The sequence below is a fragment of the Chiloscyllium punctatum genome, chromosome 48, assembly GCF_047496795.1.
Source record: "Chiloscyllium punctatum isolate Juve2018m chromosome 48, sChiPun1.3, whole genome shotgun sequence".
Taxonomy (NCBI): Eukaryota; Metazoa; Chordata; class Chondrichthyes; order Orectolobiformes; family Hemiscylliidae; genus Chiloscyllium; species Chiloscyllium punctatum.
In genome coordinates, this window is record NC_092786.1 from 38,882,130 (window position 1) to 38,899,075 (window position 16,946).

Sequence of the window (16,946 nt, forward strand, 5' to 3'; positions counted from 1 at the left end):
CAGCAAGAAAGGAGCAAGTGGGAAGCAAACAAAGAAATTGTTGACAGCAAGCCAGGGAAGAGGAGAAGCTGAATAGATGCTAACAGGGACTATAAGAATTTAAAATGGGTTGGCTCTGCTGACAGCAATCCATAGGACAGAACCTGGAGGTGGGTAACTAACATTCAATAACAGAATCTCAGGCATGGAAGGAGCCGTTCATGTTGTGAAATTGTTAAACTCAAATGTTGAGTCCTGAAAGTTGTGTAGTGCTTAAGCAGAAGATGAAGTGCTATTCCTCCAGTTTGCCAGACACTTTGCTGGACCATTGTAGCAGAGCTCAGACAAAAAGTCTGGCTAGGAACACAATGACGTGTTGAACTGGCAAGCAACTGGAAGCTCAGGATCATTTTTATGCTTTGAGTGCAGGTCCTCAGTGACGCAGTCACCCAGTTTTCATTTCATCTCCCCAATGTAGATAAAGCACAGAGTGAGCAGAAAATACAACAGATGAGATTGAATCAAGTGCAGGTAAATGGAGTCTTCACCGGGACATTGTGCCTGGGGCCTTGGATGATGAGAAAGGAGGATATACATAAGCAAGTGTTGTACCTTCTGTGATCGCATGGGAAGGTGTTATGGAGTTAACAGCTGGTGCTTGGAGTGGAGGAGTAAACCAGGATGTCACAGAGGCTCCTGTTGGATGCTGACAGGATGGGGAAGGGAGTGTGTGCATGGTGGTGATATTCTGCTGGAATAATAAAGTCATACAGATGTACAGCACAGAAACAGACGTTTTGGTCCAACTCGTCCATGCTGACCAGATATCCTAAATTAATCTAGTCCCATTTGCCAGCATTTGGTTCGTATCCCCTTGAACAATTCCTGTTTGTATACCCATCTAAAAGCTTTCTAAATGTTGTACCAGCCTCCACCACTTCCTCTGGCAGCTCATTCTGTACACGTACCACCCTCTGCGTGAAGAAGTTGCCCCTCAGGTCCATTTTAAGTCTTTCCCCCTCACCCTAAACCTATTCCCTCTAGTTCTGAACTTCCCCATCTTGTCTATTTAACCTATCCATGCCTCTCATGAATTTATAAACCTCTATAAGGTCACCCCTCAGCCTCTGTCGCTCCAGGGAAAACAGCCCCGGCCTATTCAGCCTTTCCTACAGCTCAAATCCTCAACCCTGGCAACATTCTTGCAAATCTTTTCTGACTCCTTTCAAGTTTCACAACGTCCTTCATATGGGAGGAGACCAGAATTGCACACAATATTCCAAAAGCGGCCTAACCAATGTCCTGTATCGTTGCAACATAATGTGGAGGTGGTCAGAAACGGTGGCTTATGATCAAAGACTGTTGGGATGACATGGGGAGCCCTATTGTTGTGGTAGGGGAGGGAAGGAGTGAAAACAGAAGCGGGAAATGGCTCACGCACGGCTGAGGGCACTGTGACCACCATGAGGAATCCTCAATTGAGGAAAAAATGGATAGGTCTGAGGCACAGAAGGTGGCAATCAGAACAGATACACATATGGTCATAGAGTCCCATAGCATAGAGACAAGCCCTTTGGCCCAAACTGGTCCATGCCAACCAAAATATCCATCCATGCTAACCCCATTTGCCTGCACTTGGCCCATTCCCTTTCAGTCCTTTCCAATCCATGCAATTGTCCAAATGCCTTTTAAATGTTGTTAATGTACCTGCCTCAACCACTTCCGCTAGTAGCTCATTCCATATGCGTACCACCCTCTGTGTAGAAAAAAAGTTGCCCTTCAGGTTCCCTTTTATTCTTTCCCCACTAACCTTAAACTGATGCCCTCTAGTCCTCATTTCCCCAGCCCTGGGAAGATGACTGAGTGCATTCACGGTATCCATGCCTCTTATGATCTTATCTACTTCCATAAGGTCCCCCCTCAGTCTCCTACACTCTAAACAAAAAAGTCCTAGCTTGTTCAACCTCTCCCTGTAACTCAGACATTTGAGTCCAGGCAACATCCTTGTAAATTTCTTCTGCACTCTTTCCAGTTTAATAATATCCTTCCTATAAAAAGGTGACCAAACTTGAATGCAATACTCCAAGTGCAGCTTCACCAATGTCCGGTATAACTACAACATAACTTCCCAACCTCTGTACTCAATGCCCGAAGTGTTCCTTCCCATTTGTCTGGATCAGTTGTTGAAAAATTGATAAAAATTTGATGGCAAGTGCCTTCTTGGTAAAACAGAATAGTTTGGCAATAAAGAATTGAACAACTATGAGAGGGACCACAGATACATTGACAAGACCAAATAAGGACAGCATGTTTTCTTCCCTAAACCATAATCAAAACAAAATTATTCAGTCTGACAGCTTCATAGTAACTTCCACTGAAATATTATAGAGTTAATTGTAGTTATTTTTAAGAAAATATAGGAGAATCTCGATTATCCGAACAAGATGGGCGGAGCACTATTTCGTTCGGATAATCGATTATTCGGTTAATTGATTAAATGCCTTTCCTCCGGTGCTTGGAGTTTTTAAAATCTGCTCCAGTTCAGGAGACTGCAGCAGCTTACAGCGTGAGGCTCCGCCCCCACACCACTCCCACCCCTGTCCAATACTGTCCCCCCGCCCCCGTCCAACACTACCCACCTCCCAACACCGCCCCCGTCTGCCCCCACCCCCACCCCCAACCCTCTCCAGGGCAGTCGGGCTGTACACCAACAGCTGCCTTTGTTGGGTAAGTCTCCAAATAGCACACACACACACAGCCCCACACACAACATTTTACTGCAACTTTTTGAGAGGTTCCACCTCTGTCTTGTAAAGGACAATGTTAGAGAGATCATCTGAGGAACGGGGGGATTTAGGGTACACCCCTGTGTAGATATCTGAGGAACGGGGGGATTTAGGGTACACCCCTGTGTAGAACTCCAGGGAAAGTGAGGGGGATGAGAGTGTGGGAGGTCAGTCATTTAGAGACGGTGCCTATTTAATCACTGTAAATAAAAGATGATCACTGTTGTAAACATGTCTTTGATGTAATGTTTCTGTTGGGACCTCGAGATCTTCCGATAATCCGATTTTTCGATAATTGGTATTCAGATAATCGAGGTTCCCCGTAGTACAAGTTATTAAACCGCTATGGTTTTTAAGTCAAGGTTACTCGTCCAGTAACAGAAACACAGCATTACCGTACTTGTTGCTTGATCAGGATGGCTATGCAGCATATTATTTTGCTACTAGTGAGCATGTTTATGTAACTGGCACCTTTCCAAAGTGGTGACAAGGGCCGCCAAGTATATCCTCTGATCTGGAAGAGGTTAAACTCTATCAGCTGATCTTGAGGTCAAATAAAAGGCAATGATTTTTCTGCAAACTGGTGGTTGCTTCTATATCCAGAAACATTACAAGGTCAAAAACTAGTATAATTGGCTTCCTCGTTTAAAATGTGAAAATATTTTTCTGTCTTTGTAAAGTAGTTTAATTGTATTGATTGTCAGTTGCACCAAAAATATTGAAAATTACACAACATAATAGGTTTAAAGTACTGCTTAAATAATACCATACAAGGACCAAAGATATTTTTCAAACCTAGTTCCTGCCAAAAAGATTATGAACTGCTGGATAAGTTTCATAAGCTGCACTTGATCCAGCCTGTCAGATGTGCACCACAGCTGCCTGAAGTTGTTACTTTCAATTCTTTTTCTTCTTCCATTTAATGTTCACGTAAAACCCTTCCAAACTGAAAATTGTTTGAGGCAACAAGAAAGTAGACTCTGGGCAACTTCGCATCACTCTGGAAGTCAATACACAACTAAAAATGAGAATGCAAGCTGCAGGTGACACATCTTTCACTTTAAATTCCAGAGCTTTTTTGCTTCAAGAACAATATATTTGTGGATTAAAACAGTTACAAAGAGATGACAACTATTGTATATCATATAGCATTTAAAATTTATCAACAAACACTATTTTTTCCTTTGGTCATTCATGTCAGGGGATGAATTAATGCACAGAGTCGCACAATGTTGTAGGTAAAAATATTGCTGGGCAGCGGTTTATGCTCTTCAAATATATCATTTAAAATTCAAGTTCCAATTGCTGAAAAGGACAACCTGAGCAAGTTCAGCATTCTCAGATCTTAAGATACGTTCAGGGGTGCAAAAATTATGGAACTAGATGAGCAGTGCTGTAGAGTTACATCCTACTGAATTTTCCTTCAGGAAGAGAAAAAAAAACAAATTGCATTCTGATTCAAAACCCAAGTACGATGTGACTGAAGAAATATGCAAGCTTCACATGCATGTAATGTTATATCTAGGATGTTCAAAGTGACTTCATCAGCAGTCCATTTTCTGTGCCTTTGCAAACTATAAATAAAGCCTGACAAATTTAAAATCGAATGTTTCTTTGAAACATTTAACATCAAACTAAACAGTAATATTAACAGAAATATTCAACAATCATTACATTCTGCAGTAACTCTATGTACCTTTGTTCCAGGAGGTAGACCTTCTAGCTGCATAGGTTTCCGAAATGTCCTATGATGTTGAGTTTTATGATCCAGTTTTTCTTTACAGGTCAAGAACTGAAGCTTACACTTGCTGCAACGGTAGACTCCTTTTTTCTGGACAAGAAACAAAAATTTTAAGGAACTTCTTTTAAAATTAGAATATAAGGTGAAATTTACATAATTCACAGAGCTGGTTGGTGTAATAAAAACATGAGTACTTAGAAAGGGGAAGGGAGTGGATTATGGCAGGATTGTCTTTCATTTAAAATACTTGCTTTTGAGTTTTACATTCCTTAGTTTGAACAAAACATAATTTGACCTGTACCTCTTAAGTGACATCCTTTCCAGTTCAGGTTTGGGCAGCTCAGTGGTTAGCACTACTGCCTCGCAGCACTAAGGACTCTTGTTCAATTCCAGCAGGAGGGGTGCTCAGAACTACCTCTCCAATCATTTTTACCCGACTGCCAACCTCCTTTAACCCCATGACCCTGCACATTACTTAAATAAAAACAAACATCTAATTCCCACTTCAGTACCTCCTTTCAAATAATACCACTATTTTATATTTCCTCTACCATTTTTCTCAGCTCTATCATCCAAATTGAAGTCATTAGTATACAATCAAGAAAAACAGTAGTTCTAGTACAAACAATGAAGAACTCTGCTGTACATTTCCTACAATCCAAAAGCAAACATTCACCACGACTCTGAATTTCCTGTTACTTAGTCAACTTTGTGTACATCTAAACATTTCTCTTTTTATTATGTGCCTTTTATAAGTCCAAATGCACATTAGTTAGGGGAAATGTAAAGTAATAGGTTAAGGGAATAGGGTGGGATATTCATCGAAGGGTCGGTGTGGACTTATTGGGCCAAATGGCCTGTACAGTGTAGGGATTCTATGAAATAAGTTAGCAGGACTTGATATGGTCCATTCAAGGATACTGAAGATGCAAACTTGGAAATTGCAGAGGCATTGACTATAATTATGAAGTGTTCTTTAGACTCAAATGCCAGAGAACTGGACACATTATGCCACTGTTCAAACAAAAAATGGTGCAAAAATAAAATAGGAGCAAATACAAGTTAGTCTGTTTAACTTCAGTGGTGATTAAATTTTCTGAAATAATAATCGAGGTCAAAATTAGTTACATGGATAAATTTCAGTTATTTAAGAAAAACTAGCATCGACTTATTAAGGGAAAGTCATGTTTAACTAACTTGAATTTTGGGCCAAGCTGTTGATGTGGTGTATGTGATCTTGCAAAAGGCATTGGTTAAAAGCTGCATAACTGACGTGAGCAAAGTTACAGCTTAAGGAAGAAAAGGACAGTAGCAATGTGATTACAAAATTGACCAAGTGACAGGAAACTGGAGCGATTAATGAATATTTTTTGGGGCTTGGAAAGTGTATAGTAGAGTTCCTCAGGGATTGGTGCTGGGAGTGTTGCTCTTCCTCATACTAATGACCTAGATTTTGGTAAACAGGCACAATTTCAAGGCTTACCATTGATATGAAACTTGGAAGCATTGTGAACTATTAGCAGGATTGTGTAGAACTACAAAATAACGTAAGTAGATTGGCAGAGTAGGCAGATGGGAGATGAAGTTCAACGAGAAGAAATATGAAGTGTTTCATTTTAGATCAGAAGAATAGAGAAACAATTTGCCAAGTAGAATATAATTAAAACAGAAGCAGAAGGACCTGCCTGTATTGAAGGTGGCATGACCAGTTGGGCAAGAGTTAAAAAACACAGATGGTAACTTAATTAGAGCATGGAGTACAAAACAAAGAGTTTATATTAAAAGTTGTTGAAGACATCACTGTGCACCCACATTCAGACATTGCCATTTCAGGAAAACTGTGAAGGCACTAGAAAGAATGTAGAAAAGGGTTCTTGAGAATGGATCCAAAGATGAGGAACTTTGGTTATGAAGACAGATTGGAGAAGTTTGAACTGTTCTAGAAGTTTTGATGGAGGTATTCAAAGTAATGAAAGGCTCTGACAGGTATGATAAACTGTACTCACTCATGCGAGGATAGAGTATGTAAGGGAACAATTTCAAAGTAATTGGCAAAAGCAATATCAAGAAAGAATCATGCAGCAAGTCGTTCAGATCTGGAATAACTACTTGCTCTCTACCCTTCCAACAGACTGAAATATGCTGAATTATACTATGCTAGTTTACAGGAGAAAAACTCCACTTTATTACTTAATTTTCTCTTATACAGATGTTTCAGATTACAAAATCCCAAGGTCTATAGATGGTATATACTACAAAGTATGATTTTCCCAGATTAAAGGAATTTGTGGACTTAAAATGGGAAAGACCTTTTAAAAAGGATTATTGAACGAATACTGCAGTGTTTGAAAGCAAATAACCCGACCCTCATTGTGAGTGCTGTTTACACAGTTGCTTATTCAAGCAGTAGTTGAAGTATAGTTTGCAGATGAGCTGAACGTAGAAGGGTCTGTACAAATGGAGATTCAGCTAACAACAAACTAATTAGTCTGTGGAAAAGTGATCAATTATCAATGACAGAGGCCTTCTGCCTGCCAACAACAATGTGATTGGTTCTCAGATAGCTTAACAGATGAGGGTGAACAAGATTGAGACTAACCCATCAGATCTCCTCCAGCTCAGGAGTCCTCTGCAGCACAAGTCATTTTAAGCCTGAAGAAAATCTGTTTATCAATTCTTCTATAGTTACGATAAGCTGTGGCTTTTAACTAATAAGTCAGAGAACTTTCTAAGTGTGAACCAGTCATACTATGCTTCTTGCAAATCCATGAAAGGTAAACTGAGAAACAGTGAACCATCTCAGCAGATATGGTGAACAGAGACCACTGTTTCTCAGTTTTCCCTCTGTCCGTAACACCCATGTTTCTTCCTGTCTGTATAAGGGGACGGTTATGAAGAGATTAGAGTTTTAACGACTCGACAATTGTTCAGCTGTACCTAGAATCTATTTACTCATAATAAATAGTAAATCTTGTTCGCTGCAGAAACATGCTGTGAGATGTCAACTAGGGTCTGAAAATCAGGTAAACTGGGGAATTTGTGTGTACTTTTCAAAATCTTTAACTTTTGTAATGACTTCAGGAATAGCAGGCCTTGATTTTCAGTATGCTACCCCAGCAAGGCATAACATGGATGAAAACTATAAAGTCAGTACAACTTAAAGGCAAAATTTCTCCTGCAAAAAATGATTTGTGCTTTAGTGTGCAAACAATAAAATAACCAGCATATGTTAAAACTTTGTGTGTGGTGAAGCTACTGCCATCTTCTCAATGGCACTAAATAATAAAGTTTAATCAATCTGAGGCAAGTTTTTAACTGAACACCGCATTCTAAAATTGGCTTCTGATAATGCTGACTTCTCAAGTTGCACAGTTATAAGCTACAAATAGATTTCTCTGCTGACAGTGACGAAGTAAGATGTTCAAAACAGTACACCTAACAATGAACATAAAAAACAATAATGCTGTAACTGAATACTGACCCATTTTTTCCCTTAAAGTCTTTCCTTCATATCTGCCAGTTTCTCATTCTCTACCACATCTATGGAAAGAGAGCAATTTTTCTGAGCTAATTCCCTCAATTGACGCTAATCACGAGAGTTATTCTTTTCCAAGTAGTCGGCAAGTTAACATAGATATAAAACTGTTGTCATATAATTAATTATCCATTCTCAAAGCATGACTACAAAAATACATTTATGAAGTCATGAATGTACATCAATGCTAATTACCTGATGCCTCATGTAATGCTGAACATAAGCATTTCCACTTTTAATGACCTTAAGGCAAAAAGGGCAAAGCAACTGCTTGGTATTTTCATGAACAACGCGGAAATGGTTATCAACATCTGAATACACTGATGAGCGGTAGTTGCATACCTAAAATGGAGTAAAACAAAGGGAATATACTGTGATTTTTAACAAAAACGTTTAAAATGTTCTTTTACAAAAAGCAGCTGAAAAATTACCTGACAAACATATGGCATTTCCCCTGGTTTATGATTGTCTTTCATATGTTGCAGAAGTACTTGCTCAGATTCATAGGACAACTCGCAAATTTTGCAAATTGCTAGAAGGCAACCAAAGCACAAGAATACAACAAATTACACAAGATTTGCTTCTGCAGGTATTTTCCAACTTATAAATTTTGCGACAATAAAAGAGAGATAACAGATGGGTTGCATCATCCAACTTGGAAGAATCTGATGGAACAAAATATTATTTTAAATGTTACCAAATTCCTGTGCATTCCTCAAAGTTGTGGTGTTCTTATTTGCATCAACTTTGGTATGAGTAAAATTAAGACTTCTAACCTATTAATCCCATTAACATCAGTATTAATCCCATTAAACCACAAACGATTTCTTCCTTCTTTTCCTTCTGTTTGGATTCAGCCTTTATATATTTGAGGCACATACAGTAACCTCCCCAGTGTATGGTACATATGGGTAATGGGGGCTGCCCATGACCCATATCTGCCAGTTGCATGATAAGAACTGGTGGTGTTTGGGAGAATGCAACACATTGCTACCAGAAGATGAACGCACATTTTAAAATCGAGAAGCTAGGGCAGCTCAAAAATACTGGTATAACTGGCTGCGATAAATGATTCTGTCTTTACTGATAAAGTAAATCTTGAACAAGCTTTCTATACAGCATCTGATCCGTTCCAATTGCTGAAGTCCCTGCTGTCCAGCTCCCAAGCATCTGAAATTGGAATCTAAGATTCAATGGGGAATTCAGATGCTTGGGATCTGTGGAATGGGGAAAATCTGCATTATCAGACGTATTTAAATTCTTTTCTTTGTAGAACTAGTTGTGTTGCACTATGATTTAAAAGCTATTTCCTTTTGTATTTCCCGCATTCTTTTTTTGCAAGGTGATTTACCTTTGAATCTCCAAAATGTATTTCTCCAATACATTGCAGATTTTCTCCAACATACTTTGCAGTTCTTATTCATCAAGTGCAATTTTATTTATACCGATTTTATTTGGATTCATCTCCCTTCTTCCAAGCAATATCTGATTTACAGCAAGTTCAGCTATCTCAATATAACATCTTTACCAACATACAAGGTCAGATTAGATCAAAAGTGTTCGTCTAGCTGATTCTCTCCAATATGCCTTTTGCAAAACATTATCACAGCATGCATTCTCATGTGTAAGAATAAACTGAGCATCAAATGCAACATAATATTACATTCCACCACCTTTAAAAATCAATCTCTCCATGAACCAGACTTCTTAGATACTTAAAGACACTGAATTCAAACCATAGAAACAGCACCATTCACAAAAGTGAGCTGGAATTAACATCCTATCAGATATTAGTAGTCTGCAACCTAATCTCTGCTTGATAGCATCACTAGGGATGTACAATGTTCTTTACTAATATTTCATTTAGTGGTGACATGGTGATTTTATTCAAATTTGGGCAACAATCACAGCTTCATATTATCCTTTCATTTCTGGGATCCAAATTTGAATTTAGCAGACATGTGAAGATGAAAATCTGCTTTTTTTTGTTGACCAGAAGAAATCCACATGAAATGGGTTTGGTTAGGGTATCATGCCCTCCAAGGTTTTATACACCTCTTTAAGATCACCCCTCAGCCCCCAACACTCCAGGAAAAACACAGAGTTCAATGTATTTTTAGGCAGACTTAGAGTCATAGAGATGTACAGCATAGAAATTAGATTCTTGATGTTATTGCACCCATCATACAAACATTAATTTACAACAAATTTCAACAGCAAGGTATTTGAGAAGAAAATACTCATACTAGTTAAACAAGTTCAAGTTGAAGCAACATTTCTACATCACAGTAAAGTAAATCCAAAATGGACAAACATTCAATTGCTGACTATATTGACATGTCTAACTGAACTTTTCTGTTCTCATAGTAAAGAAGGTCATGTTACAAACAACTTTCAACGAATAATAATACTGATAATGCAACCAAAGTTCTCCAACCAATTTAAGATATCCTTCTAAAAAGTTAAATGTTCCAAAACTATAAGAGTCAACTCAACCATGCCGACCAGAAATCCTAACCTAATTTAATCCCATTTGCTAGAACTTAGTCCATATCCCCCGAAACCCTTCTCATTCATATACCCATCCAGATGCCTTTTCAATGTTGCAACTGTCCCATGCTCCACCACTTCTTCTGGCAGCTCATTCCACCCACGCATCACCCTCTGTGTGAAAAAGTTATCCCTTAGCTCCATTTCGAATCTTTCCCCTCTCACCCTAAACCTATGCCCTCTAGTTCTGGATTCCCCCAGCTCAAGAAAAAGATCTTGTCTATTTACCCTATCAATGCCCCCCATGGTTTTATAAACCTCTTTAAGATCAACCCTAAGCCCCCAACACTGCAGGAAAAACACAAAGTTCAATGTATTTTTAGGCAGACTCAGAGTCATAGAGATGTACAGCATGGAAACACACCTTTTGATCCAACTTGTCCATGCCGACCAGATATCCCTACCTAATCTAGTCCCACTTGCCAGCACCCGATCCATATCCCTACAAACCCTTCCTATTTATATACCTTTCCAGATGCCTTTTAAATGTTGCAATTGTAATAGCCTCCACCACTTCCACACATGCACCACCCTCTTTGTGAAAACGTTGCCCCTTAGGTCTCTATTATATCCTTCCCCTCTCACCCTAAACGTATGCCCTCTAGTTCTGGACTCCCCCACCCCAGGGAAAAGACTGTCTATGTACCCTGTCCATCCCCCTCATGATTTTTATAAACCTTTTCTGCATTATCTTGGTTTTAGTATTAACTGAAGAAATACCAATGGATGAAGATTTAAAGGTACTAGAACATTGTGGAGGTGTATGTCATTTGCTGGGCCAGCATTTATTGCCTATCCCTAGTTCTCCTTGGAAAGGTGGTGGTGAATTGCCTTCCTGAACTATGTAGTCCATTTGATGTAGGTATCCTCACAATGCTGTTTGAGAAATTTCAAGGATTTTTACCCAGCAGAACTGAAGGAAAGGTGACATATTTCCACGTCAGGATGCTGAGTAGCTTGGAGGGGTACTTGCAGGAGACAGTGTTCCCATGAATTTGGTGCCCTTGTTCTTCCGGATGGTACAGGTCATACATTTGGAAGGTGCTGTCTAGGAACCACTGGTGAATATTTGCAGTGTGTCTAGTAGACAAAACAGACTGCTGCTTCCCACCATTGGTGGTTGATGAGTGAATGTTTATGGATGTGGTGCCAATGGATGTGGGTTGTTTAGTTATTAGGAAAGTAAATAATCTGGAAAATGAACAAAGATAAGTTTATTATTTGGCAACTTATGCCAGGTATAACTTTCTATATTTTTACATTTTGGACAAATATGACTGTACAAGAGTTTTTTGCAAAAATATTGGGCAGAAAAAAGTAGAATATTATGAGCACAAAATTAGAAACACAGCAACAACAGCAGGCCTTTCAACCCTCAAACCTGTTGATATTAAATTGGCTGATCTCTATCTCAAACCTTGTTACCCTGATTGAATTCATCACCCTCAAGATCCTTACACAGTACAAGAAAAACATTCCCTTCACAAGACCACACTGCAATTAGCTAATATTTTATTTAATGGTGACTAAATTACATATGCACAGTGTATCACATTGATACAACCTCAGATATCAAAAGAACCAGGTGCAGAAAAATTTTCTATTTCAGAATTCTCAGCACAGACAAAACTGGTCCGAGGAGAATTACACAAGATATGCAGCCTGTTTGCAGACAAAAAAAGATCATACGATGCAAGGGCTCAAACATAAATGCAACTGTGATTCCATTTACTGATGTATCAAAATCTTAACTGGAAAATATAATATTCTCAGATGCAGTTTTCCTTGACTGGAAAGTCTACAACTAGGAGTCAATCTCAGTTAAAAAAAAGGTCTGTCTTTTACAACTGAAATGAGAAATTGCTTCATTCAGAGATTGTGAATCTTTGGAGTTCTTTATCCAAGAGAGCTGAGACAACAAATATATTCAAAAATGAATTTTGGGCTCTATGGAAAACAAAGAACTTGGAAATGGGATGGCAAGTGATTCTAGCGCAGATGTCTGAGATCTCACTGAATGAGTCAGGAGAGCATATATTAATGTTGAAAAATACATTTTTAGTGATTCTCAACTATGAATCCACAGTGATAGATGACAATCTCCAGGATACATGGGTGAACTACTGTCAATGGGAGAAATGCAACATACCAGCAAATGGATAAAACACAACAAAGTCTGCAGGCCCTCATGGTATGCCAGCTGAAATTTTCAAAGCTTATAATTTTTGCTCATATCCATAGTTCATACATTTGGGAGGAAAAACAACTCCCCCAGCATCTTTTCACCCTGACTTCAAGAATGCATGAATTGTAATTATCTTGGAGAAGTGAGATAAATCAGTCTGCAGAAACTATTGAAGTATCTCTCTTTGTTTGTCAACAAAGACCATTCTAGTGGTTTATCTGGAAGGAAAACAGAAGTAAAAGAACAAGAATAACGTCAAGAACTTACATTGATGCTTTCATTCAACCAGACCAAAGTATTTAAATTCATAAACCATGAGGCCCTGTGAGTTGTGCTCCAGCCACCTGAAGGTCCAAGAAATTTCATCACAATTCTGTAACTGTCTCATGATGATAGGACTACTGAGAGTGGGGCATCTGAAACAGGTACGTTCAATAATCAAACTGGGGTCAGAAAAGACTACATGATCGCTCCCATACAATTTACAATCTGACAATCAGCCATTCACTTCTCAAAGACCAAATGCCCTCCAGAGAGAGTATTACATGCCATCTGCATGCAAAACTCTCAGCTGCAGCAGTCTCTATGTCAAAACTAAACTGATCATCTTAGGCATACCTGACCTCCAGCATAAAATAACTACAGTATGGTTGCCCACTCTGCACCAGATTATCAAGCCATACTCAATCTCTTCAGGTCTGCATACAAAAATCTTAGTATATGCTTCAATGTTGCCAGACCAAAACTCATTGCAACCCAGCTTTGGTCAGTCAAAAATTTGCCTCCCACAAATGCTGAAAAGATACTCTGGAACATGTGGAGTACTTCCCATAGCCACCTCTCTGAAACAGCTACTTTGAAGAGGAGACCCAAGCCTTGATCAACCCCATTTGTTCAGCCTTCTGCAAACTGCAGCATAGAGTTATATGTGTTACTGGATTTTAAAAGGCAGTTGATAATTCCATTGTAGCCTTTACCCTGGTATCTGAACTCAGCAAGCCTCACTGAATGAATTTGGTCAGGTAATTGTATGGATGCTGGATCAAGAGAGAAGTGCCACAGCAAGGCTGCCTCATTCTGCACAACCGGGTCAACTAATCATGTAAAGCAAATCATCCAGCTGGAGAAAGAAGCAGGACAACAGACTAAAAAGATGTAAATCTTCACAAGAGAACAAATTAAAGCACATACTAAAAAAAATGCCCTGTGGTATTCCAAAATGAAAAAGACAGAAACTAATGGGAGAACACCGTATGGCATGCATTGTACATCTACAAATCATCTTATTTGGATGAAGTATGATTCCATCACACAGTGAAAGTATAATTATCCTAAGTAACAGACCAAACAAAATAGGATAATGAATATGTTATGATTACTGGATATCAAAGTCACTCTGACCAGAAAGCTGCTCTATTACCCTCGATATGTGGAAATAAAATTTGTCATTTAAAAGGTAGAATGAATTTACACCATTCACCAAACACATGCAATACACTGTGTACAATTTCTACATTTATGACAGGTTGTCATAGCTTATGCAATTACAAAATAAAGGTTAACCAATTGAGAAAGATTTACCGTATTCAAGAAAGCACATGGCTTCTCATTTTCAATTAATGGGAATTTCAACATTATCTGCAGATGCAGGCCTCCAGGATGAAGACTTCTGAAGCATGCACCTTTTTTTTTGCATATTATTATCAGTCTTGTCCAGAGATTTTTCTAGCTTTCAACTGATACAGGCATTCTTACTATTATTCATTATTTCAAACAGAATACAAAATAAAATCCTAAAGCTCAATATCCTACATATTTTATCAAATTTACAATTGCAATGCAGAAATCTGTCATTTAACACCATTCTAAAAAGATACCTAACACTTACTTGTTGACTCATATGGACTATGAGCGGTTTCAATGTGGCACTGTAGCTGAAAAGGTGTGGGAAACTGACGATGACAATGCTGACAGGTAGTGTGGTTTTCCCAGCTCTCACTGCTCTGCTTCTCTAACTCCATGTGATGCTTCATGTGATTCATAAACCTAACAATGACAAGGCAACTAATAAAACACTTATCGCTAAGACACAATTTTAAACATTTTATTGCAAGGTGAAATCATCTTCAAGTAACTAAAACTATAGTCGATTAAACTTTGCAAAATACATTACACATAGTTTTATATTTGACAATTTTAAATTTTTCATAATTCTTAAAGTAAGTCAACACAAATCAACCAATTTTAACATTTTTAATCAACCTTTATTTAAAAATATGTAAAAGTTCAGAAGAGATCACTCCAAAGAGTCTTACTAGACAAAAGGTGACAGACTAAATATTGGAAATGCTGAGTTAGGTTTGGCAACATTCAAGCTAAGACTTCTTAAAAAAAAATTAATTCATGAGATTGAATGCCACCAACTAGGTGAGCATTCATTACCTATTCTTAATTGCCCTAAGGGCAGTTAAGAGACACATGTAGGCCAGGTCATATAAGGACAACAGTTTCCTTCCCTTTAGTTAACCAGATGGATTTTCCCTGACAATAAGCAACAATGATTTGGAGACGCCGGTGTTGGACTTGGGTGTACAAAGTTAAAAATCACACAACACCAGCTTTTAGTCCAACAGGTTTATTTGGAAGCACTAGCTTTTGGAGCACTGCTCCTTCATCAGATCACCTGATGAAGTAGCAGCGCTCCGAAAGCTCGTGCTTCAAATAAACCTGTTGGACTATAATCTGGTGTTGTGTGATTTTTAAATAAACAACAATTTCAGCATAAACAGTAGGTGCTTAATTCCAGACTTTTGTTTTAAACTGATTTCAAATTCCACCATCTGCCATCACCATGCCATACAGCTAACATTTCAGGTTGATAATCTTTCATTAGAATTTATTCCATTTACTCAGCCACAAAAACTGAATACACGAACTCTAAGGAGAGATATACCGGGATTGGAGGCAGTCCTAAGAAGGTTAATTAAGGTGCTCTCAGTTATGGAGGAATTGCCTGATGAGGATAGGTTGAAGCTTGTACTCTTCAGAGCTTAGAAAACTGAGAGGAGACCTTATTAAAACACACAAAAGTTTTAGGGGGCTTGGTAGGTTGACACAGACAGATTGTTTCCCCATATAAGTCTCAGACCAGGGGACTAAATCTCAGAGTTGGGGGGAGGTCACCCATTTAGGACAAAGATGAGAAGATTCTTTGAAATACATTACTGCAGAGTTGGCAAAGGCAGGGTTGTTAAATATATTCAAGGCTGGGACAGACAGATTTGTTATCACTACATTATCAAGGGTTGAGTATAAGGTAGAAAAGTGGTGCGAAGATTTCCAGATTAGTTATAATCTTAATAAATAGTGGAACAGACTCAATGGGCAGAATAGCCTACTTCTCCTCCTCCATCTTACGGTCTTAAATGCTGCTAGGCCAACTGAGATTCTACTACAGGTGCTTGGTTTTTGTTTTAATTCTAGCATCACTGGTATTTTGTTGTTGTAACCAACACAGAATCTTCTCACTACATCAGAACCCTAAAATTAACAATTTTTATGAGTTGCTGAATTTACCACAGTTTATATTTTGTATTACATTATTAGTGAAAGCAGAAAACATCATTAACTAAATCAACTGAGTAATTCATTGTTCATTATATAAGAGATACAAAATTTTGCTTTATGAATCTAGATTAATAGGGTTGGATTTCCAAACAATGGGAGGGAAGTTACAATCAGAAAACCCTGGGAATTAACAAATGTATAGCGGGTAGGTATTTTCTTAAAATAGGAGCAACAGTACGCCATTCAACTCCACAACTTACTCTACTGTTCAATAGGCTCATGGCTAATCACACAACTTAGTACCTCTTTCCTGCTTCCTCCCCATACCCTTAGATGCTTCAGCCCAAAAAAAACTATACCTAACAGCGCCAGAGATCCGGGTTCAATTCCCGCCTCAGGTGACTAACTGTGGAGTTTGCACGTTCTCCCCGTGTCTGCGTGGGTTTCCTCCGGGTGCTCCGGTTTCCTCCCACAGTCCAAAGATGTGCAGGTTAAGTGAATTGGCCATGCTAAATTGCCCGTAGTGTTAGGTAAGGGGTAAATGTAGGGGTATGGGTGGGTTGCGCTTCGGCGGGGCGGTGTGGACTTGTTGGGCCGAAGGGC

At 38.7% G+C, this 16,946-nt stretch overlaps 1 protein-coding gene across 4 annotated transcripts in view; it reads right to left on the bottom strand.

Annotated features, from left to right (window-relative positions):
* Nucleotides 1-16,946, bottom strand: part of znf280d (zinc finger protein 280D) — a 127,623-nt gene that overhangs the window by 31,210 nt on the left and 79,467 nt on the right. For all 4 annotated transcript variants that reach the window (XM_072564999.1, XM_072564998.1, XM_072564996.1 and 1 more), the window contains exons 9-12: nt 14,665-14,822; nt 8,473-8,573; nt 8,237-8,383; nt 4,462-4,596 (exon numbers count right to left, since the gene is read on the bottom strand). In XM_072564999.1, the coding sequence (XP_072421100.1) occupies nt 4,462-4,596; nt 8,237-8,383; nt 8,473-8,573; nt 14,665-14,822 (541 nt within the window). The remainder of the gene's footprint in view (nt 1-4,461; nt 4,597-8,236; nt 8,384-8,472; nt 8,574-14,664; nt 14,823-16,946) is intronic.